This window comes from Pygocentrus nattereri, chromosome 27 (genome assembly GCF_015220715.1).
Source record: "Pygocentrus nattereri isolate fPygNat1 chromosome 27, fPygNat1.pri, whole genome shotgun sequence".
Lineage (NCBI taxonomy): Eukaryota > Metazoa > Chordata > Actinopteri > Characiformes > Serrasalmidae > Pygocentrus > Pygocentrus nattereri.
The window spans coordinates 22,368,997-22,393,971 of record NC_051237.1 but is presented as its reverse complement, the minus strand read 5'-3'; the positions used below and the strand labels follow the sequence as shown (position 1 = coordinate 22,393,971).

Here is a 24,975-nt window from a genome sequence, read left to right as displayed (position 1 = left end):
GTTAACATGCAGAGAAAGAATGATAACAAAACTAATCAGGAATCGGCAGCCTATCAAACACCACGGCTTTTCAGTGCGTCAGTACTGAGTAATTCACGGCCTACTTTGACCTCCTTTTATGCAAATACAGTAAAAACTGATATGATTTGTGAGTTATGGATAAATCATACACCCCTTGCTAACATGCTATTACAGATGAACATGTAAAGCTGATAACAGTACTTGATTAATTTTTTTCCTCCTATGTTTTGTAGTTGAAATTAAAACTGAGAAGTGAAGATATTTTCTTTTAAACAAATGTTTTAAAGGGGAAACACCAAGTTTCAAAATCTCTGCATAATAATAATAAAGACTTTAGGGGCTCTGGTACTATGGCCAATTGCCCCCCTGCCCCCTGGTAGTTGCATCAGTGGGTACAAGAACTATGTAGGGTGCTTTAAGGCTAAATAGTGCCCACAGCATCTTTTTTTTCTTCAGATTACTATAATCAACATCCCATATAAAACTCAGAAGACACATGAAGGTTCGCTGGTGCTTTGGGCAGTACATTAAATGTCTGTGTAGTGGTATAGTGTAGGGTGCTTCACCAGGCAGGGTTTGAACCCCAGTCTACAGCATAGAAGGCAGAGGTGTTACCTACTACACTAACCCACCACATTTATATAAGGTCTTTATTTATAACCATATATAAGACATTACATTACATTACATGGTTTAATATTCAACCAAGACACACAAGCCAAGCCCAGAAAAACTTTATTCCCAAAAACAAATTGCTATGACCTCAGATTCCACTGCACATCCTACATCGCCAAAAGGTTATTTTAGGTCCTATACATTAGCTCAAGAAGAGAATTAAGAGTGGATTAAACAAGGAAGTCGTGTTAAGTTTCACAAAATCTGCACCGATACGTTTCCAAAACTCCAAAGTTCAGTGTTAGAAGTTTGTTGCATTTTCTTTCTCACCATCCAAATAGTCCCAAACATATTCAGTGCCGCTGAGGCCTGGACTCTGAGGCACAGCTGGCGTTCTCCTCCTTTTGCAAAAGACTAAAGTTTAAGTGCTGATTATCCGTTGGGGAACAGTTCTGGTGTCTACCTGGTCTCGCCCGGTTGTTAGAAGCCCCATTTTCTCTCTATATTTTGGACCTTGTTTTGGAATCTCCCATTTTTTCTTTCTCCTTCCTTATGCATGTAGATTATCATATATCTCATCTTCTCAGAACATCCCCTAAAAAATAAATAGCTTGTACCCAACAGCCATTGACTGGAAGTTAAATAAATTAAAGGTGGTCTTTGGCTTTTGCATAGTGTTTAGTAATTTGACTGTAATAACAATCTAACATATTATCAACTCAATCAAAGGCAGCAGAAGCTGAGACGTATTAAAGCAGAGAAAAAGACAAGGAAAGAGAAGCTCTGCCTCTACTGTGTACAAGCTAAAGGGATCTTTTATAACCCCTTAAAATCTCCATTACTCAGTCCGACCGTTTTCTAACAAGTGTTAATCATTAGATATAGGTATGCCACACGTCTCCGTATGTGGTGGTGTCACAGTTGAACTCAATAACTTATCATTTTCCATGTAATAAGGCTCAAGCCAGTGTTAATGGGGTTAAATGGGGCATAAAATATCCCCCCCCCCCCCCCCCCCAAAACTTAAGAAAACCACTTATCCCTTTTGGGTCATGGGAAGGGAGGCGGTGCTGGAGCGGTCTTTGGGCTGAAGGCAGGAAAGGGCACCAGTCCAGCACAGACGGACACATACAGCCACACACGCAATCAGGGGCAATTTAGCGAGTCCAATTAGCCTGACTGCATGTCTTTGGACTATGGGAGGAAACTGGAGCACCCGACACAGACGTGGGGAGAACATGCAAAATCCACCCAGAAAGAACCCTGGTGGCCCAGCCAGGGAACCAAAGCCAGGCTGATTCAAGTATGCACTGTGCGCTAAACGTTTAGGGCACAGAAAAAAAAAAACAAGCATAAATCGGAGAACAGAACAGCAAGTTGTGAACACTTCACGTCCCACCTCCACTCATATCAATCGGTACAATGAGAGAATAAATGTCTCCAAGTTTCCAGACAGCTCACCTGATTAGTGAACTGTTTTAACAAACTCCCTTTGAATACCCTTGCTTTATAACAGGTATTTGAAAACGCTGAATGCGCAAGCATCTACAAACACGTGGTGCAGCTAGTTTTCCTGAATCTACCGACTGCTTCAAGGAAACACTAAAAAAAAGTATAAATGTAACCAGTTTTCCCGAAACAGGTTTCTGTTTCTGTAAACATGGGGCTTTTGAGTGGGCACTAATTGCTAAGAATGGCAGCAATTAAAAACAGTCAGACTTCAGAGATCCATTACTTTTAGAGGTGGAACTGCAGACATAAAAAAAATTGAATAAAAGTGGTTTAAATTATGCTGCGAACGAAAAAGGGCAATTATATTTAAATAAAATGGGGCAGAGGACCGAATAACCAAAAAAAAAAAAAAAAAAAAAAAAAAAAAAAAGGTAAGGCACAATCTACAGCGTAACATGTAGGCCAGCTGTTCTGACTGTACACGCCCGATTACTGGTCCTTGTCCGGCTTGTAGATGGAAAGGGTTCTCGCAGAAGGATCAGTAGCTTTGATCCAGCGGGGCATCCAGTAATGGGAAATCCAGTCAGAGCGGCCGGGGTAATGCTTCTCAAACACCTGCCGGTAATAGTAGCCTTCTTTTGTTGTGGGGGTGTTATGAGGGTACAGCTTGGCCGCTTTCTCTAACTGAGAGTCGTTAACCTGCAGAAACAGAGAGCAAGGAGAAGACGTGAGAAAGGGCCAGAAAGAGAAGTGACCATTTCTCTGAAACTGAATTTTCTTCTTTTATTGAGGATGAGAAGAAGGATGTCTAGATATAAAGGGATCCATCAAGCTTGCATATCCTGCATTTCACAATGACAAACTTTAAATTGCTGCACAATTCTTTAAAATCAAATTCTGTGGGTTTTTTTTTTTTTAGACCCCACTAAGGGAAAAATAGCAATGCACTCAATATGGCATGTATTAATGTTTTATTTAAACAGATATGGATGAAAATCAAACATTTATTTGGATCATTCTTTTTGCTTTTTTTTTGAGTGATGCTACACCTTAATTATAAGTATTTCCTTAAAATAAAGGCGTGGCTAAATTATGGCTCTGCCTATGGACTAAATCTCTGTTTGGTAGTGGCATAAAAACAGCATTTTTGAAAATGTATTTATTTAAAATTTAATTCACAAGAAATTTTAATATTTAAATTTTAAAAGAAATCAAAACTAATTTGGGAAAAAGGGAAAACATGTTTTTTTTTTTTTTTTTTGTAAATTTAGAGAATAGGGTTCAGGACCGAAACTTCCCAATAGAAAGAAATCTCAATTAATGTCTTGGGTTAGAGCTGGACGATATGGCCAAAAATATCACAATAAACAAGATTCATATTGTTCGATAGATACATATCACGATAAATGTCAAATGTCACCATTTCTTGATTTTTGCTCCTGAGGGGTTAACACTCACCAAACAGAACATTTCACAAATCCGTCAGTGTCTGGTGAGCTGTTTTTAACCAACTGTGAAAATGCGGCTGCAGTTTTTGTAATAGTCATAATTTAAAAAAGAATTTTTAGCTGTCTGGTTACGAGTGCTTGGCTATTCCATTACAAATACTAAACAAGTGGCCAGAAACAGAAGCTTAGTACGAACAGCGAACATTAGCTGACTCGGGAGGTCAGTGATCGATCACACCGCCTCACTGGCATCAGTCCTGCTGCATTCATGTCAGAGCATATCACAGTATTCAGACACCAGCTAGCAGACGACTGGATTTCTCTATAGTGTTTGAGGGGTGAGCCGCAGTATATCAGACCAACAGAGTCCTTCGTTTAGCTACTTTAACGCTGCTAAAGCTTGTTAGGAAAGAGAAGCGTTCACTGCAGGTCAGTAGTTACACCACTCATCTCATCACTCACACTCAGGCACAGGAGAACAAATCACCGTTCGCTGCACTCAAACAGGGAATGCATAACTCCACGTTTCAGACGTTGCTAAAGACTCATTTTACTCTTCGTCCCCTCCCTAATCATGTCAAGAAACTTGGAGGTGCGCCCTCTCCTGGCAACCGTAGTGTTGCTTTCCTTGCAGTAGAAAACACCACCAGGGCTTTCGCTAGAACATGCAAGTGTCCTTACAAGCTAAATCGGTTGAAATGTCCTTATACACTTTGAGATATATGCATATATGCATGACCTGTGATACTCACATGTTGACAGTTACCTTGCAGAGGCAGCAAAAGGGAGGCAGAGCAGAAAGAGCTCACTCATGAATGTGCCCAAGGGCCCACGGCTAGCTCATGAGAGGGGTGATGTCTGTACCCTAAGTCAGACAGGGTAGCAAATGTGTACACTGCAGCTAGACACTTGTCGGTAATGGGATCTTGAGGCCTTGTAATATTGGTTGTGCTTTTATTTATCCTTGTTTTTAAATGCACTCTTGTGGGACAGCAACACCCCTGCTGAGGAGAATGGAAGAGCTCTGGTAATGCAGGGGCGGGGCTAACCTTATAAGAAGTGGGGGAAAGGTTCTGGGAGGAGGCTAGCTCAGATACTCACCTCAGATTGTGAGGAGATTAAATTGTCGAGCTTTGCTCTACTCCTCAGTCTTATGGCCTTGCGGCCTAAGACCACTTATACTTACCTGTGCTACTATTCAGTCAGGTCAACATTTTAACCACTGTTTATTTTGTGTTTGTACAGTTGTCTTTTGTGTTTTCACTTTTGTAAATAAATCACGCCAGTGTTTGAAATTGCCAGTGCAAAGAATCATTCCGAGTCTGTCCATCTTCAGCCTGCATCTGCTTTCCTCATAGCCATTCAGCTACAACCTACCCGGTGACTTTGTCTCCTCGTGGAGTTCGGCGAAGCATCGTCACATTATGGTGGCAGCGGTGTCTGTTTCCGCAGCGGTCGTCATAAGGACAGCAGAGTAAGTTTTCCACAAATGGCTGCAGTGATTCACACTGTGGTGGCTGTACGGAGCACAGCTACGGCGAAAAGACGACACTGAAGAAGGACTGTATATAAAAGGACTTTTGGTGTAGTTCTGAGGCATACCTGGAAAAAAATGTCTCCAAAGAAAGTGACAGCGAGCTCTCATGCAGAGGAGCAGAATGAGAGTGCGAGAGAGCAATGGCGGCAGCCAACGACATCAGCAGAGTCCATCGCCGGCAGTACAACAGCGAGCCTAGAGCAAGTCTGTGAGTTACTCCAGGGCTTCATCGCCGAACAGAGGAGTAAAGATGAGCTCGTATACTGCAAAATGGCAAGACAGGAGCAAAGATGGTGGTCACTTCAGCATCAGTTTGCACTCTTACAAGGAGAAGTCCAGAAAAGCCAGCTTGCAGCGAGTCTGGACGGCGTGAGGAGCGAGGAGCAGAGTATGCAACCTCAACCAAGGATTTTAAGGACTTCACAAATGGCAGCGGCAAGTCAAAGACAGTGGCAGCAGGAGCGATTTACAGCGCAAATGGTATGGCAAGCTCCCAGAATGCCTACTTTGAAAGAGACTGATGACATTGAACACTTCCTGACTACATTTGAACGCTTACTACAAGCTGCGCAGTGGCCTGTACAGAACTGGGCACTTCACCCGATTCCCTTGTTAGAAGGCAAAGCAAGAGCGGCTTATGTTGCAATGAATGCTGAGGATGCGTGTGACTATCAGAAAGTAAAGAGTGCAGTATTGAGAAAGTATGAAATTAACAAAGAGACTTATAGGCAGCGTTTCAGAGACAGTACTGTGAGAGCGAATGAAACACCCAGGGAATTGTACACCAGATTGAAGGGACTGTATGAGAAATGGATGACACCACATGAAAAAAAACCAAAGAGCAGATTGGTGACACCATTATCATGGAACAGTATCTCAAGATGGTGAACCCCGAGCTCCGCAGCTGGATTATCAAACGCAGCCCAACATCAACAGATCAAGCAGTCACACTCGCAGAAGCGTACATCGCAGCAAGACAAGTGGAAGGACGGTTCCGGCTGGGAGATCTGAGCACACCACGGTACAGCCGTGAGCCTGGTAAGTTTGGGGACGGTTATGGTAGTGGTTCTAAACCCCAGGTTTTAGATTATCCACGCAAGGTTACCAGCGAAGCTCAGACAAAAATAAAGCCAGAACTAGTAATATCAAATGCAGCCCAGATAAATCTATCATGTTTTAACTGTAATCAACTGGATTTACCCAACAGCAGAGGTTAACATCGAGGTTATTGGACAAATATACTTACTGAATGTGGGTATTTTGCAAGAAACCCCCTATGCTGTAATCCTTGGCAGAGACATACCAGTGCTGGTAGACCTCTTAATTCAGAAGCAGAATAAAGCTGAAGCTATGGTAATGACCGGGGCACAGACTAAAAATGCAGGGCAAGAAAGTGTAGCATTACCGAAGGAACTCCCATTTTGTGAAGTCACCAAAACCCGTAAATCTAAAGCTGTTTGAAGGCAGGAAAAAGTCAGAGGTACAACCATAGAGGAGCAAGTAATGCCACTAGAACTCGATGCAGCAGGGTTAATATCTGACATTTTAAAACAGCAAGCGGAAGACCCTACGCTGAAACCTTTGTTTTTAAAATGTACTGAAGCCACAGCTGAAGGTGACAAACAGTTCATTTTAAAAGACAACATTCTATACAGAATCAAGGGCGAGTACGAACAGCCTGCAGTTCCCAAAAACTTAAGACAGCAAGTACTCAAACTGGCACACTCAGAGCCTTGGGCAGGTCATATGGGGACAATTAAAACACTAAGCAGGATAGTCACTAGGTTTCACTGGCCACATCAATACCAAGATGTGGTAGAATGTTGTAAAACGTCCTGAATGCCAACTTACTGCCCCTTTAAAAAGAGCAGGCAAGGTTCCCATGGTTAACTTGTCCATTGTAGATGTTCCATTTTCACGTATTGCCATGGACATAGCAGGGCCTCTTCCAAGAAGTCGTGGGGGTAACCGCTATATCCTAGTAATATGTGATTATGCAACAAGGTACCCAGAGGCATTTGCATTGAAAAAGGTGAAGACAAGGCAGATGGTCAACGCCTTAATCCAACTTATTGGATTACTTACTAAGTTTTAACGGATCAGGGGTCTAATTTTACATCCAGGCAGCTCACTGATGTTTTTAAACTACTGGGGGTTAGGGGTATCAGAACCACACCATACCACCCTCAGGCTGATGGGCTAACTGAACACTTCATCCAGACCCTGAAGTCCATGCTACAGCGTTTTGTTTCCGAGGTTGGAGCAGATTGGGACACATGGCTCCCATATGTCCTATTTGCATACAGAGAGGTGCCACAAGCGTCAACGGGATTTTCACCATTCCAGCTTCTCTATGGTAGAGAGGTGAGAGGACCATTAGACGTCCTGAAAGAGGCCTGGGAAGGCAAGGACACGGTGCAAAAGCTGAATGTTCTCTCACACGTTCTCAAAATGAGAGAAAAAAAAATGTCAAAGATCACAGAGCTTGTGAGGGACAACATGGAGAAAGCACAGCACCGGCAAAAGACTTTGTATGACCGCAAAGCAAGGAACAGAGAGCTCAAGTCTGGCGAGAAAGCTCTGGTTCTTCTGCCAACATCGGCTACCAGTCTTTTAGCAAAATGGCACAGGCCTTATGAGGTGAAGAAAGACAAAGAAATGGTAAAGAAAGACATGTCACAGAAAGCAAAACTGACTGAAGAGTGTGAAGCAGCATTCCAGGACTTGAAAGACTGCTTTTGCACAGAACCGGTTTTGCACAGCCCAGACTTTGACAAACCGTTCGTTGTACAAACAGATGCGTCAGGTTGTGGATTGGGAGCAGTGTTACTGCAAGAGCACGAGAGTGAGCTTAAGCCGATCCTTTATATCGTCCGGAAGTTGTTTCTGAGGGAGCAGAATTACTCCACGGGAGAAAGAAGCTTTGGCTGTAAAATGGGCATTAGACTCTCATAAATATTACCTGTTGGGGACTGAATTTGTTCTTGAAACTGACCACAGGTCTTTGCAGTGAATGGAAAAGATGAAAGACACTAATGCTAGAATAACACTGTGGTATTTGTCGCTACAACCCTTTAAATTTCACGTGCATTACCGGAAGGGGGCGCAGAACACCACTGCGGACTTCCGCTCTCGTCACATCATCACAGTTGTGATGTTGATGGGGGGGGGGGGGGGGGAGCAGAAAGCGCTCACTCATGAATGTGCCCAAGGGCCCACGGCTAGCTCATGAGAGGGGTGATGTCTGTAACCTAAGTCACAGAAAACGGAGTAAGACAGGGTAGCAAATGTGTACACTGCAGCTAGACACTTGTCGGTAATGGGATCTTGAGGCCTTGTAATATCGGTTGTGCTTTTATTCATCCTTGTTTTTAAATGCACTCTTGTGGCACAGCAACACCCCTGCTGAGGAGAAAGGAAGAGCTCCGGTAATGCAGGGTTGGGGCTAACCCTATTAGAAGTGGGGGAAAGGTTCTGGGAGGAGGCTAGCTCAGATACTCACCTCAGATTGTGAGGAGATTGAGTAGAGCAAAGCTTCACAATTTAGTCTTATGGCCTTGCGGCCTAAGACTACTTATACTTACCTGTGCTACTATTGAGTCAGGTCAACATTTTAACCATCATTTATTTTGTGTTTGTACAGTTGTCTTGTGTTTTTACTTTTGTAAATAAATCACGCCAGTGTTTGCAAAGAATCATTCCGAGTCGGTCCATCTTCAGCCTGCATCTGCATTCCTCATAGCCATACAGCTACAACCTACGACTTCGTGTCTCCTCACGGAGTTCGGCGAAGCAACGTCACAGGGCATCATTATGTATTAACATGACATTTAAAGATAAGTGGTAGTTCTGTTATTTTAATTTCTAAATCCACTGGATTTGGTGTTTATGTAAGTTTCAGATGAGGCCTGCTGGCTAGCTAGTCAGCTATAAATCAGGTCTTATAAGAAATAAAAAGAAACAAAATCAGCATCATGAAATTCACTTCAAACATGACAGAAGCACTGCTCGATCCATAAGGAGGTAGGTCAGCTGGAGAACCTATATCCATGTCCCTCTTAACCACAGAGGTCCAGCTGTCTGTATTCTAATCGCAATAAGCAGCAATAAAGCAATAGAAAAAGCAATACTAGTTCTTTGGGTATGTTGTGCATGTACCTCAGACTCAATGTGGTCCTGCAGGATCGCATACCAGGACTTCTTTGCAGACGTCATACCGTCACTGAAAGCCTCTTTACGTCTCCACAGTATCTCATCTGGAATCAGGTTCAGCCCCTTAAACGATTCCCTCAGAAGATGCTTCTCCACCCCATCCTGTTTACATAAAGCTGGTTAATTTACAGTATACTAAGCTTGTTATGAGAACATGCTGAATCTGGAATTCTACATTTACCTTCACCTGCCATAATAAACAGGTTTAACCACTTAAACTGCAGGTGTATTACTCGGTTATTGATATTAGGACTGTCTGCTGTCAATTATTCAGCAACTATGCAAGTTCCACAGTTATAAGAGTGAGGAATCAAAGTGAGGCCCCACAACAGGGTTTAAATCAGAATGTGTGTTATACAACATCGGTGTTATACAATCTACTGACAACAAGAAGTCCAGCAGCTACTCAGCCACAGTTTAAAAGACTGCTTTATGAATCTTTTTTTGGAGCATAACCTTAAAGTGTAGTGAGAGTTCATCTTCTGGAGTTTGTTTCTGTAATTACATAATTAAATCGCAGTTATTGGAAGAAAACCTTGCATCTCCAGAACAGTAACTTTACAGGAGAAGGAAAAAAAACTACTTTTAATGTAAGTCAATGGAACCAGAAACGTTCCCAAGTCATGTTGGGTCCGTTTATTTTGGTCCATTCATCATGAAATTTGCACACAATGTAAAGAGTAACAGGAATTTTTAAAAGTGTGTAAAAATCTGAAAAACGACAAAAATGGACATGAGGTTTTCTTCTGACAGCAGCGAAATGATAAATCACACAATTATGTAAGGAATAACACTGATATTCGATCAATATTCTGTACTGACAGCTTCTCAGTTTGCATTTGTGCCTTTTTCTATTTGTTATGATGTCAAAAAATGTAAGTATCTCAATGTAAAAACAAATGTAATAACAAAGCTAAATATATTTCTACACATTTCAATGAGTAACAAGTGGCAAACCAAGCTGAAACGCTTTTGTTACTGAATTTACATTTATGGCATCGACGCACAATTGGATCATTTTACACAGGAAGGCGAAAGTAGTGTTAGGAGTCTTGCCCAAGGACTGGAGGTATGGAGTAGGGTGCCTGCCCAAGTGGGTGACTGTACCCCAGGCGACAACGTCACCCACTACACTATATCAACCACCATACTGCAACTTTTAAAGATTAATAAGGCAGTTCATTTCACCTTGGGCACCCTCATCTCTGGAGGCAGGGAGAGAAAGTAGGCAGAGAACCTGTGATCCAGGAAAGGCACTCTCAGCTCCAATCTAAAGAGAGGTTTGAGAGAAAAAGGAATTAATATAGAGAAGGGAGGCAGCCCATCCCCATCCCCATCCCCCCCCCCAATGCAAAGCATAAAAACAAACAAACAAACAAACAACGTTGCTTTTGATTTTTGGGCAAAAGAGAAAAATGAAATTTTTTCTAAAAAAATATTAAAAGACTTTTAGAAGCCTAAAAGGAAGAGACATAATCTATGACCTTACAAACAATTTTAACAGTAACAAAAACATAAATTAATGATTAAAAACTTGTTTTCTTCACTGTCCTGTGGTGGTCAGCACAGACATGTCTAAACAGTTTAATGCTGGTAGTGTGGATTCCGTGAGGAACATTTGAGTATCAGAAGGAGATGCCAAACTCAGGAACACCTATCCAGGTTTGATACCAACTGAAAAACAATGTCCTGCTCGATATGATGAATATAGCAAAATAACAGGAGCAGAAAGCTCCTGTGAGCACATCCAGGCCATTTGTAGCCTTTTAAAAAAAAGAGAAAATCAGAAAGGACAGCCAAAGCGTAAAGTCCAAGTAAGAAATAATGTAATATATTGCCTTGGATGGAGATTTTGTGTCTCAATTGTAGCCTTACGCACTCTAATCGTTATGTTTATTTGATGTACTGTTTTTATTGATCGTCAGTTCTTTTGGTCTTTGATTTTTGATCCAGTGCATCTTGAATTTTGACTTCTGTTTTGGTGAAGAATTTTTGCTTCAATGCATTATCAGCAGAGTGCGACACAGAAAGAATAAATAAAAAAAATGTAAAAAAAGAGAACAACAAAACAAAACTAACAAAAAATAAAGCAATTAAATGACTTCCAAACAGGAAGATGTGTAAATATCATGTATACAGGATTATACACAGAATAATGTAGATTTTCAGATGTGGGCGCTTCATACAGAGAAGCGGAGGTTTTTCCTCACCCGTGAGCGGCTGTCGTCCTGTCTGCTCTCAGCACATCGAACATGTACAGCTCCTTCATCAGACGCACACTGTCCTCTGCAGCAGCCTTCGGAGACGGAGCCTGGATCAATCAACACAGCGTCACTCTCTCACAGCTCCAGAGCCAACAGTTAGACACATTCACATACTACCGTCGTATGCCAAGTTTGCGCGCACCTGGTCAAATGACGTTTTTGTTGATTTTCTAAGTGATAAGTTACACATCCTCTACTGAGAACTGGTGAAATTAAATTGCATATTTAAGTTGGTCCCTGTAGAGCACGCATGTCCATCTGGGGACTATCTGGGCCAAAGTGCTGTGGAGATCAGTGTTTACCCTCATCCTAATTTTCTGAATTCAGCTAATGAAAACCTTGTTAATTAGCAGATGAGCCTTTGGAAAAGCCGTTCTCTCTCATGCCAATGAATTTTACGGTGATTCATTTAATCTAATCAGGGGAAAAAGGAAAAGTCATTTAGCCAGACCAGGAATGTTCACACTTTTGTAGAGCAGTAACTACCGAATAACGATAAAATCAGCCAACTAGATTGTAAACTACTCACATTTTGGCAAACAGATTATCTTTACCTTATGGAAGTAGATGTAGCCCTGAGTGAGTTCATCAGATCCTTCGCCAGAGAAGATGACCACACTGTCAGTAGTCTTACGAATAAACTTGGACACCAGGTACATACCTGGAAACAAAAACAAAATAAAAGACCCTCATAAACCACTTTCTACATGAGGCAATGATGCCCTCTAGTGGCTAAAAAAGACTAGCTGTTTTACAATGAACAAAAGTATCATATATTTCCTTCTTGTTGAATTATTTTCATGATGATGCATATTTTAAATTCTAAATCCTTTTACAGTAAAATACACAAGCATGATGGATACATTTATATGTATGTCTGCCACACAAGGTTTTTCTACAACGTTAAAGCTGTAAAACAGCATTACAGTAATAACTGCTGTGCCGTAGGAAAACTGACAGGCACAGTTACAGTTTAGTCATTTACCACATTAAACTTGGCTTGACTGATTTAATTCAGCAAGGTTTGTTTGCGCTTTTTGGTCACAAATTGCCATAAATCGCACCCAAACCAAATTGTGAGTCATTTAAGGCAAAGTCTGAGCCGAGTCACGAATCTGTGTGTGTGTGTGTGTATATATATATATATATATACACATATATATATATATATATACACACACACACACACACACACACACACACACACATATACATACATACATACACACACACACACACACACACACACATACATACACAATATTTTTTTCCGTAAGTATTCCACTCACTCATCCTAATCATTGAATTCAGGTGTTCCAATCACTTCCATGGCCACAGGTGTATAAAGCCGAGCCCCTAGGCCTGCAGACTGCTTCTACAGACATTAGTGAAAGAATGGGTCGCTCTCAGGAGCTCAGTGAATTCCAGCGTGGTACCGTGATCGGACGCCACCTGTGCAACAAGTCCAGTCGTGAAATTTCCTCACTACTAAATATTCCACAGTCAACTGTCAGTGGGATTATAACAAAGTGGAAGTGACTGGGAACGACAGCAACTCAGCCACAAAGTGGTCGGCCACGTAAAATGACACAGCGGGGTCAGCGGATGCTGAGGGGCATAGTGCGCAGAGGTCACCGACTTTCTGCAGAGTCAATCACTACAGACCTCCACACTTCATGCGGCCTTCAGATCAGCTCGAGAACAGCGTAGAGAGCGTCATGGAATGGGTTTCCATGGCCGAGCAGCTGCATCCAAGCCTTACATCACCAAGCGCAATGCAAAGCATGGAGTGCAGTGGTGTAAAGCGCCATCACTGGACTCCAGAGTCTCTAGAGTGCTCTAGAGTGATGAATCACACTTCTCCATCTGGAAATCTTATGGACGAGTATGGACGGGTTGGCGGTTGCCAGGAGACGGTACTTGCCTGACTGCATTGTGCCAAGTATAATGGTTATTATGGTGTGGGGGTGTTTTTCAGGAGTTGGGCTCGGCCCCTTAATTCCAGTGAAAGGAACTCTTAATGCTTCAGCACCAAGAGATTTTGGACAGTTTCATGCTCCCAACTTTCTGGGAACAGTTTGGGGACGGCCCCTTCCTGTTCCAACATGACTGCACACCAGTGCACAATGCAGGTCCATAAAGACATGGATGGGCGAGTTTGGTGTGGAAGAACTTGACTGGCCTGCACAGAGTCCTGACCTCAACCTGATAGAACACCTTTGGGATGAATTAGAGCGGAGACTGTGAGCCAGGCCTTCTCATCCAACATCAGTGTCTGACCTCACAAATGCTCTTCTGGAAGAACGGTCAAAAATTCCCATAAACACACGGCTAACCCTTGTGGAAAGCCTTCCCAGAAGAGCTGAAGCTGTTATAGCTGCAAAGGGTGGGTAGACATCATATTAAACCCTATGGATTAAGACTGGGATGCAATTTCATGTGTATGAAGCCAAACGAGTGAATACTTTTGGAAATAGTGTAATTTACAGCACAGCATTTAATTATATTTGATTCATGGTATGTTTTAATGTTTAACCAACATTAGCAAATGCTTTAGACTTTGGTTTTATCCAAAGCCTATGATCTGGACTAGGGCAAAAGTAAGCGACCCCTGGCACGAGAGAGTAAAGCCCCTCTAAACGTGGGCAGCTTTAATGTCCTTTCAGCTAAAGAACTGATGTGCAAAACTTGTCCAACATTCGAGCGCCGACTAAGCAGTTTTAAGAGCAGCCTTTGGAAAAGCCGTTCTCTCTAATGCCAATGAATTTACGGTGATTCATTTAACCTAATCAGGAGAAAAAGGAATTTCACTTAGCCAGACAGATCTGGTTCAGATCAGTCGGCAAAGTGAAAGAGAAAATGTTAACGTAGCACATAGAACCAAGAACATGCGTCAAGGTCGACCACTGCGGCCTCACACTTTGTTAGCAGTAGTTCAGTTTCTCTATTCTGGGGTCTTTATACATTCCCAGTCAAACATTTGGGGACAACTACTTGTTCAAAAGGCTTTATAAATGAGCAAGCTTTATTTGTCGGATAGTGAAAAGATGCGTCGATATTTCTGGACTAATGTTAAACACCTGAATTTTTATTTTGTATTTTTTGTGCTTTTTAAGCTTTATGATTTTTTCCCCCCACAAAAAATCCAGTTTTTTAAAGATTTTTCCTGAAATCGTTTTCACAAAAAGCAACAGAACTTCAATGACACCATGCATGAAAGGGTTAAAGTCATTTATCATTTTGGATAGGGTATAGGATAGGGCACCCATATACTGAGGAGCTCATTGCGCGTTGTTTGTTCAGATTGATTTGTCCTAGCGAGAGTTATTGCAAAATATTCGGGGCCTCTTTCGAGTGAATCTCCCTGTATTACTCTTTAGTGGATTACATTTGCCTGTTATACCACACCACGCCCAAAAAATCTTGCACATTCTTCATGTATAGTGATTTCTTTTTTTGATCTGGAGAGGTTATGGAGATGCCTGGTAGACGCCTAGTGGAAAACGCTGTGTAGCCCGCTGATACTCCTGTGGGTCTGCTCCAAATTTGGTACTTTGTCCCTGTTGGACCAAGAAATGCATCTGATTTTTCATTCCCAGTGTCCCACACGTCGCAAACCCCCAAAATGACAGGAGTTTTTTTGTTTTTTTGACATTTTCTTCTGTATTTGATGTTCTCAAATGGAACATGGAATAATGTAAAGAGGTGAATGAACGTTTTAGCCCAGGTGTCTTCAGTGTAAGCCCCGAATCATCATTCAGAAATGAGCTAAAACGTGGATCTGCATTAAGGGATCAACATGCCAAAGATGTGTTATTAGATAACTTTATCAGGTAGTATTTCAGATAATTACTGTAAACCATTATATAATCAACAATTTCAATATTTGCATAATACAACATTATTAATAATGACAACATAAGCTGATTCACATAATGTAAATATATTTTACATTATTTAGCAAGCCATTCACAACATGGTAAATGTGACATTGGGAGTCTTTTCCAAGGACTTTTATTATGGCATCCTTTTTTCATAAACAAGTAGACAAAAAAAAAGGCACAAAATTATCGGTTGTAATTATCAGCTGTAATTCCAGTATTGGACTGATGGTAATGGTCAGTGATGGACAGCAACGAAGTAAATGTAATTTGTTTACTGTTAAGTAGTTTTTTCATGTATCTGTACTTTACGGGAATATTTCCATTTTGGGTGACTTTTTACTTTCACTCCACTACATTTTGCAAAATCTGTCGTTCCTTTTGGTTCGTGTGTGCATAAAAATGTAACTTGCCAAAATGAAAGAAGCGCAAAAGCAAGAACACAAATCAGCGTATCATGTTCCCCCTTTTCTGAACACCATTTCATTTTATAGTAAATGAGTTTGGGCTGGTTTATGTTTATGAACAGACGCCTACAGATCAACACAGTAAAGGAGCTCATCTGTGATCTCCTTTAACTCAAGTACACGGTTTGTCTATTTTGTGTTATATTTAAAATGTTACCCTTTTTTTTTACAAACCAATAGTAATAGTGTGCAGTGCTTACCAACAGAAGCGCGCACTGTGGTGATGTCATAACTCTCCAGGTGAACGATGACCTCCTCCAGAGCCTTGATGCCCTCCTCTGGGGTGAAATTCACTTCGTGGTGTTCACTGTCTATGTGGGCTGCTACCTATTGAACAACAACATTCAGAACAGACAGATCTAAAATCCTGCTGGTGTCACTGTAACAGAATAAGAGTTCATGGTCAGGATGGGCATGAACATTTTCTCTGGTGATTAAACTCCACTGGCCTTGCGTGCAGCGATAGCATCTGGACTGTCACATGCCCCAATTGAAAACGTCTGAATGGGGTACTGCAACTCCTGCTCCTTGGCCAGCTTAACGAGCGTAGCTGCGACCAGGCTAGAGTCAAGTCCACCTACATACAGGGAGAGTTTAGTTGCAATAAATTTCATTTTTTATTTTCATTTTGTTTATTTTTAATTGTTTTCTTGTTGTACTTCTGTAAACCAACCAAGAAAGATTATCTATTATATAATTCTTGTTATAATTGTCTATATGATCATATCTATAAAATAAAGAGCTTGTTCAAAAGAAATAAGACGTCGTCAAAAGTGACTGGCAGTACCTGAGAGGAGGCACCCGATTCTCCTGTGGGCCATCAGACGTTTCCTCACTGCGTTTTCAAACAGGATCCTGATGTTGGCCTTCACTGTCTCCAGAGCAAAGCCTACACAAGCAAAGACACAGCTGACCAACGGAGGCGCACTGCAGGCGGGTTGAGTGGCGTTCTGTCTGCTAGCATGTGCATCAGAAACTGCTTCGTGGTACTGGTCAAAGGTCTAGACATTTCCATCACCAATATCGGCGCAGACATTGATACAGTATTGGTATCAGTGCCACTCTACTTATTTAAGGTTTCAGTATACAGTTCCTGACTTCTCCACAAATAACAGTAGTTATGACATTGTTATGACCAGCATTTACTTGAGTTTGTCTATTAACACAAGGACCTATGTAAACACTCAAGTTGGAAAAGATGATGTTTACAGCCCTGCAACTAATTAATAAGTCCTTCCTGAGGTCTGTAACGTTGCATTATGTGTGATGTAGTGATGTATGACTATCAGGTATCTACCTTTTCCAAGTGCCTCAGCGCTGTCATAAACAGCATGTTTGGGCTCGTCTGTGCAGCAATGAAAACGGTCCATCTTGACAGACTTCACCTTTCCATTCGGCTGCAGGTCAAAGATCTCGAAGTGGCCTGGTGGGAACGGGGTGATCTTCACCGGTTCAGACATGGAGTGTGTGATCTGTGTTAGACCTGAGGACAGACAGAGAGAGAGGGAGAACAGATTCCCAAACAATATGAATCAAAATGAAAGAGACCAAATGAAATGTTCTGAAAAAAGATGATCTAAAACGTCCAGTGAATCTAGAAGTGTCTTCGGATGTTTTTATATGTAATGTTGATGATCGTAAATAGTGGTAAACCTAAAAAAAAGTTCTCTTTTGATACCAATTTTGTCTGCATGTGTCCATCTACCATAATTGGATATTAAAAACGTTTTAATTATTGTTCGTTTTTAATCTTCTCAAGACCAGGCAGCGCCTGTTGTCATAACTTTCAGTGAGGGAGCATCTTCAGACGTCTGACTCCCATCACCACCAGCGTGAACAATGACGACTCATTTCACATCCAATCCAACCACTCTGAATGGCTACTTCACGTTTACTTATTATTTTTCATTTGAATTTGATGGAACCTCTCTTTAAAGGCATCCCAGATCCTGAAATCTTACCTTTGGCCTCCGAGCAGACAGCGAGGAAGCCGTCATCGGTCAGCAGCTTGAACATGGGCCTCACGCCGTATGTATCTCTCCCAAGGAAAACTTTCCTATTGGCTACGTCCAGCAGGATGAAGGCAAACACACCATCCAGCAGGGTGGCCATCTTCTCGACGCCGAAGCGATCGTACAGGTGAAGCAGGATCTCTCCATCCATGTGGGTTTGGTAGTCAAACTCAAAGTGATCCCTCAGCTTTAGGTGGAAGGGAGTAATGTCAAAGACAAAATCTATAATAAGTCTCATGTTTCCATTGCAATCTCACAAAAACGACGGCATGATAAACATGCTTGCCAATCCTCCCTATAACAGGACAACTGATGTTCACTGCTCTCGCTCAAATCACAAAGCAATTCAAGGCACTTAGGTTTTCTTAATGAAATTTTGGGCTAGGTCTGAATGGGAACATAGGCTCAACCGCATTTCACCCCTTGTCCCTACCACTTAGTCCTTACCCCTCTGTTTTGCACGTTCACGTCTAGGGGTGTCCCAATTTCTGTTAGGGCTACTAAAGGCTACTAAACCTCTAATAGTCATATTGCCCTCCCCCACATACTGTGACACTGTTTTTAATTGCAAGTGATCTATGTGATAGATAACGAGTCTTGTGAGCCAATCTTGTACTTTTCACTGCAAAACACTTCTCAGGAAGGTTGACTCAAATGCAAAATGACCAATCACAGCCTGCTGTTTATCACCACAATGGCTTTGGTCTGCTATCGCTGACTATGATCGATGTAGACTAGACTACACTCAAAACCAGAAGAGATAAAACTTAAGAAAAATCATAAAAGGTGCTGCAGGGAACTATGTTGACACAGACAGCCAATCAGAATGCAGCCGATAAAATCTTAATAGATGCAAAAGATGTCAGACTTCCCATTTAAGTGATACTTTTTTAATCCCACAAATGGGGAAATTCCACCTCGGCATTTAACCCATCCGTGAAGTGAAACACCACGAACACACTAGTGAACACACACACTAGGGGGCTGTGAGCACACTTGTTGTGAGCAAAAATCAATTTAATATGTAGTCCTCATATAGAGGCCGTATCAGATATTAAACTGATAAGAACTGATACTACACTAGTACCGAGACTACTGACCTGCCATTGCTTCTTATGAAGGCTTTTGGAGGGTTTGGAAAAAACCCACTTTCTAAAGTCTCATGGTTGAAATTATGAACAGAGACACTACTTTAACGGCTACTTTTACAGCCTGGTCTGTTTCATGGTGAACGGCAAACCTATGAGCCTGTTAACTGTACATAGAAGCAAACAGAACGGACTGGAATCTCCTGAAAGACGATGGGTCAATCAAACCAACCCCATCATGCAGATTTAATCCGGTCAGCAGCAACACGTACCCGTTTATGGTTGTAGATCTCGCCGTTGTAGCAGAGGAAGAGGTAAGGGAACTTCTTCACTCGCAGGGGCTGCATGCCATACAGCTGATCCACAATGGCCAAACGGTGGAAACCGAAGCAGCAGCTGGTGAAACCATTGACGTTCTCGAAGCGGAAAGCATCGGGACCACGATGCGCGATCTTCATGGCAGAGGTGCACTGAACCGACAGACACTCATCGCTCCCAAATAAGGCCCATATACCACACATTTTTCTTCTGGATAAAAAAAAAAAAAGACATGATTATTAGTCTTTGAATAGTGAAGTGTTCACTTCTGAAGATCACAGGAAGTCAAATCATCCTCTAGACCACGTTGTAAAGTAGCTGTGACATTAATATGCACTTGTGTCTTATCATGAGGTCTTTATTACTGAAACACAACTAAGATGGAGATCAAGTGACACTTATTAGTCCCACAACGGGGAACTTTCTCCTCCACGTTTAACCCATCCGTGCAGTGAAACACCACATACAGACTAGTGAAGACGCACGCTAGGGGGCAGCGAGCACACTTGCCCGGAGATTTGGGGAGCCCTATCCGCAGCGCCCAGGGTGCAGTTTGGGGCTAGGTGCCTTGCTCAAGGGCACTTCAGTCATGGACTGTCACCAGACTGGTTCCCCAACCTCCAGCCCACGACTTTCTCAGAGCTGAGTAGAAACAAAAGACTTTATTAAAAGTAAAAGTCATGTGTTACATTTTTCCCCTTGTATTTAATTGTGTTTGACATTTATGTTGGTTGACATACAAGAACAATCATAATTCTTTTTCTTTTATATATTTATATATGGACATGATGTAGGCTGGGCTGGTCTGATTGGCTCAGAGAATGACATGGGCGGGGCTGCAACTTCATATAGTACAGCACGTCTCGAGTCGCACTGGATACTGAACTGATTCAGAGCAGCCGGCAGCGTTCAGTACAAAGAGCCGACTCAAAGATCCATCCGAGTCATCACTCCCGCCACATGGCGCACACTGGAGAACACATTATCACGGTAAAACGGGAAAATCGAGCTCAAACAGGACACCCAGCTGACCACAGCATCACCACACTCCTGAAGACACGAGAAACGTACTGGGGTAAAATCATTTCTTCAAATGAGGCGAAATAAAGTCCCGGTCGTTAGAAATAAAAGCCAGAATAATGTTTAAATGCTAGGAGAAAACGCCCCCAGCAGTAAGAGAGCACGTGTACAAGTCTGCGGAAAGGACGCGACACCCAAGCTGGCTTTTCTGTTCACCAGCTGGCCAAAGACGAGCTGCCTTCAGCCTCGTTTGGTGGCATTTCTGCCTCATTCAGGGTGAATGTGATTCAGTCCGGCGTCACACCTCACAAGCGCCGCTCAAAGAGACGAGCTAAAGCCCGTAAAACGAAGTCAAATGTGAGCTTTACCTCTGGACGCGGAGGCAGAGCGAAGGAGAGGTTTCCCTACAGCAGAGAGAGGCTGGCAGCTGCGTGTCTCGAAGCCGCCCGGCTGATGAAATAAGCCGCTGAGATTCAGTCAGTCGCCAACGCCTCAATAAGGAAAGCGGCTATTGGCTGTTCTAAAAGCAGCTAGACGTCGTTAAATGACGCAATCGCCTAATTTGCAAATGATTCCATTTGCGTGTATTTAAAGTTGTGGGATAAAGGAATAACGGCGTGGGAGAGAAAAACGGGAGTAAAACCATCCGAAATAGGTTAGATCTACAAATAAACTCGGAATAAATTAACTTCTGTTGATTCTTTCCTTTTCTTTTTTGCCTTTGAAACAGGCCGCCACTTCTCAAAATGACTTCATGGCTTTAATGCTTTGTTTATGACATTATTACACATTAAATAAATCATTTTTACGTAAATTACATAAATCAATTTTGTCCTGTGTTGTTAAATGTTAGCATATCAAATTTAATCAAAAGACTCTTATGTGGCGTGGAGCTGCTACTCTACGTTCAGCCCTCCTGCTTTATCTGGGCTTGGGACCTTATAAGAGAAACTTAGAGGTAGTTAGTTTTTTTAATATTTAATTTTTTAAAAATTTATATTTACATCCCGGGGTCATCTAGAGTTGTCGCTAGTCGCATTTCTTAATAGAGGGGTCTGAAAAGTCGCTAAAGTTGGCAACACTGGGTTCAGTTGAGTTCGCCTTCTTCGTGTTGTCAGAATAAAAGTCTGATGCAATGATCCACCGTATGGACAAAAGTATGTGGACACCTGGCCATTTCACCTATATGAGCTTGCTGGACGTCCCATTCCAAAACCAGAGACGTTCATATAAACTTGCCGAACGTTTGTGAACCTTCACACCAAACCAGCCCGACTGAACGTGAGAACGAGACGCTGCGTTTAATCCTGTGCCAGACAGAAACGCACAACTGAAAAGCTGTAAATATACAAAAAGATCACGAAAAGTTTAAGTGTAACCAGCAATCAAACTTACACAGCCAAACGCCTGATACCCAACAAAAGAAATTAAAACCAAGTCTGTCATTCCAGGTTTTTCCTAACAATAATCAACAAAAATAAGCGAATACAAACCAAACAATTTTGTGCAAATCCTTGTTGAACTGTTGAAATGAAACTGTTCCAATTTAACCATTTCAGCAAGATACAGACAGACGTGATATTCAGAGTCCTTTGTTAAAAGGACAGTAACGAAGTAAATGTAATTAGTTTCTGTACTTAAGTACTTTTTCGCGTACCTGTACTTTACTGAAGTTTCTCCATTCTGGGCGACTTTTTACTTTTTTTACCTATTTCATATAGTACAGCACGTCTTGAGTCGCACTGGATACTGAGCTCTATAGAACTGATTCAAAGCAGCCGGCAGCGTTCAGTACAAAGAGCCGACTCAAAGATCCGGGTCATCACTCCCGCCACATGGCGCACACTGGAGAACACATTATCACGGTAAAACGGGAAAATCGAGCTCAAACAGGACACCCAGCTGACCACAGCATCACCACACTCCTGAAGACACGAGAAACGTACTGGGGTAAAATCATTTCTTCAAATGAGGCGAAATAAAGTCCCGGTCGTCAGAAATAAAAGCCAGACTAATGTTTAAATGCTAGGAGAAAACGCCCCACAGCAGTAAGAGAGCACGTGTACAAGTCTGCGGAAAGGACGCGACACCCAAGCTGGCTTTTCTGTTCACCAGCTGGCCAAAGACGAGCTGCCTTCAGCCTCGTTTGGTGGCATTTCTGCCTCATTCAGGGTGAATGTGATTCAGTCCGGCGTCACACCTCACAAGCGCCGCTCAAAGAGACGAGCTAAAGCCCGTAAAACGAAGTGAAATGAAATGTGAGCTTTACCTCTGGACGCGGAGGCAGAGCGAAGGAGAGGTTTCCCTACAGCAGAGAGAGGCTGGCAGCTGCGTGTCTCGAAGCCAGACGGCTGATGAAATAAAGCGCTGAGATTCCGTTGAGCCTTCTCTCTTCGCCTTCTACGTGTTGTGTCAGAATAAAAGTCTGATGCAATGATCCACCGTATGGACAAAAGTATGTGGACACCTGGCCATTTCACCTGTATGAGCTTGCTGGACGTCCCATTCCAAAACCAGAGACGTTCATATAAACTTGCCCCCATTTTAATACAAAGTAATACAGTATATAACGTTAATATAAAGTTGCCCCTCGTCTCCTACCCCATCACCCTGAACACAAGGCTGTGTGCTGGGCCCTTAATCAAGTGGTTGACACTAGGTCTGATCAAAGGATGCACCACCTGGCTGAATGGTGTGGTGACCTCAACCTGGCGCTCAACACCCAGAAAACCAAGGAGATCACAGTGGATTTAAGGAGGGGCAGGAGCCAGGCGGGTTCCCACAACATACGTCAAGGGAGCTGAGGTAGAGAACGTGTCTGGCTTCATGTTCCTTGGCATTCACATCTCTGATGATCTCACCTGGTCCCTAAACACTTGCTTCCAACAGGCCCACCAGAGTTCCAGGATTGTCAGAACGTTTGTGAACCTCCACACCAAACCAGCCCGACTAAACGTGAGAACGAGACGCTGCGTTTAATCCTGTGCCAGACAGAAACGCACAACTGAAAAGCTGTAAATATACAAAAAGATCACGAAAAGTTTAAGTGTAACCAGCAATCAAACTTACACAGCCAAACACCTGATACCCAACAAAAGAAATTAAAACCAAGTCTGTCATTCCAGGTTTTTCCTAGCAATAAATCAACAAAAATAACCGAATATAAACCAATTTTGTGCAAAGCCTTGTTGAACTGTTGAAATGAAACTGTTCCAATTTAACCATTTCAGCAAGATACAGACAGACGTGACATTCAGAGTCCTTTGTTAAACTCAGTGGTGGACAGTAACTGAGTAAATGTAATTAGTTTCTGTACTTAAGTACTTTTTGGTGTATCTGTACTGAAGTTTTTCCATTTTGGGCCACTTTTTCCTTTCACTCCACTACATTTCAGAGTCTAATATCCGACTTTTTCCTCCTACATTTTGAGAAATCTGTCGTTCCTTTTGGTTTCTGTGTGTATAAAAACGTAACATGTCAAAACAAAAGAAGCGCAAAGCCAGAGCATCAATCAGGGCCCAGCGGTCACTTTGTTCTGAGCTGGTTTTGACCTGTTGGTCATACCGACCCAGTGCAAGCACACAGTTCAAGGTCAGTGCAGCAGCGTAAAACTTTGGGAGAGTCTGTTCAACATAAATGATGAACTAACCTAACTTTGTGTAAATAGAGCACAATATAGAAATATGCACCCATATGCAGGTATATAGCTGAGCTAAAAGTTAAAGCAGAGCAAAGTAAGTCTGTAAGCCTTTACTAGGACGTCAGTACATACTGAGACATATTAAGGCCAAGATGGTGAAACAGACATAAAATGTGGCTTCCAAGGTGGTTTCATTGTTGTCGAAAGGACAAAATGGCTCTTTTCAGTTTCGGTTTCAGTTGCCAAACCCTGAGCTAAACCTACTAGTAAGGGATGATCAGCACATAACCATTTGCTTGAACTGTCAGGATTGCACAATCGCCACCAACCCAGTTAAGGACCATGTTCTGTGGTTCACATTTTCACGGATTGACTGAAGCCTGTACCAAAAATTATCGCTATAGCTACACAAAAATTTGTAGGCACTACAGATATTAGCTACATTCGATAAAACTGTAGCGGCTCCAGCTACTAGTTAAAAAAATTGTAGTTAGCTACAAAAAGTAGCGCACCACTACTCCACCATCCCTGCTCACACTGCGTCTGTGTGGTATGGCAACTCCTCCACCTCTGACCGCAAAGCTCTACATAAAACTGTAGGTAGGATATTTTAATGGCCTAAATGACCCTTTTAGAAACTGCAACCAGGACTGAAATCTAAAAATAAGCTCGTTTGATGGCCTAAATCCCCTTATAAGAAAATGTTACCAGCTTTAAAACAATAATTAGGATATTTTCATCACTTAAATCACCTTTATCAGGGAATAAGTAACGAGATTAAGCTTTAAAACACAATAAAATGGTCGAAACATTACTTTACTACACTGTAGTAATGTAGTGTAGTGCTCAGTAGGACCGCTCGATAGGTAGAACATTGTTATGGATGCAGACCCATCAGATGTTATAGTGCTATTCAGAAACATGGGAGTATATATCCACTTTATTGTCCTGAAACCCTGCTGTCTCTGGCATTGGACATAATGTCTTTTTCCTCAAGGGC

General features: G+C 42.2%; 1 protein-coding gene and 1 non-coding gene across 3 annotated transcripts; both read right to left on the bottom strand.

The window, feature by feature from the left end:
* Positions 1–657: 657 nt before the first annotated feature.
* Positions 658–22,742, bottom strand: asns (asparagine synthetase). 2 transcript variants are annotated; one of them, XM_017681700.2, is made up of 12 exons: positions 22,605–22,742; positions 19,270–19,525; positions 17,859–18,096; positions 17,195–17,380; positions 16,685–16,786; positions 16,347–16,474; positions 16,098–16,224; positions 12,104–12,210; positions 11,496–11,596; positions 10,474–10,555; positions 9,232–9,387; positions 658–2,787 (listed from the first exon to the last, which is right to left on the bottom strand). In XM_017681700.2, the coding sequence occupies exons 2-12, from the start codon at positions 19,516–19,518 to the stop codon at positions 2,578–2,580; spliced, it is 1,686 nt and encodes a 561-aa protein (XP_017537189.2). In that variant the 5' UTR covers positions 19,519–19,525; positions 22,605–22,742; the 3' UTR covers positions 658–2,577. The 2 variants fall into 2 exon arrangements, with proteins under 2 accessions (XP_017537189.2, XP_017537188.2); XM_017681699.2 differs by lacking the exon at positions 22,605–22,742 and adding an exon at positions 20,704–20,832.
* On the bottom strand, positions 18,831–19,016 carry LOC119262610. The gene has a single exon (XR_005129768.1). It is a non-coding gene; the product is annotated as a U2 spliceosomal RNA (small nuclear RNA).
* Positions 22,743–24,975: the final 2,233 nt, after the last annotated feature.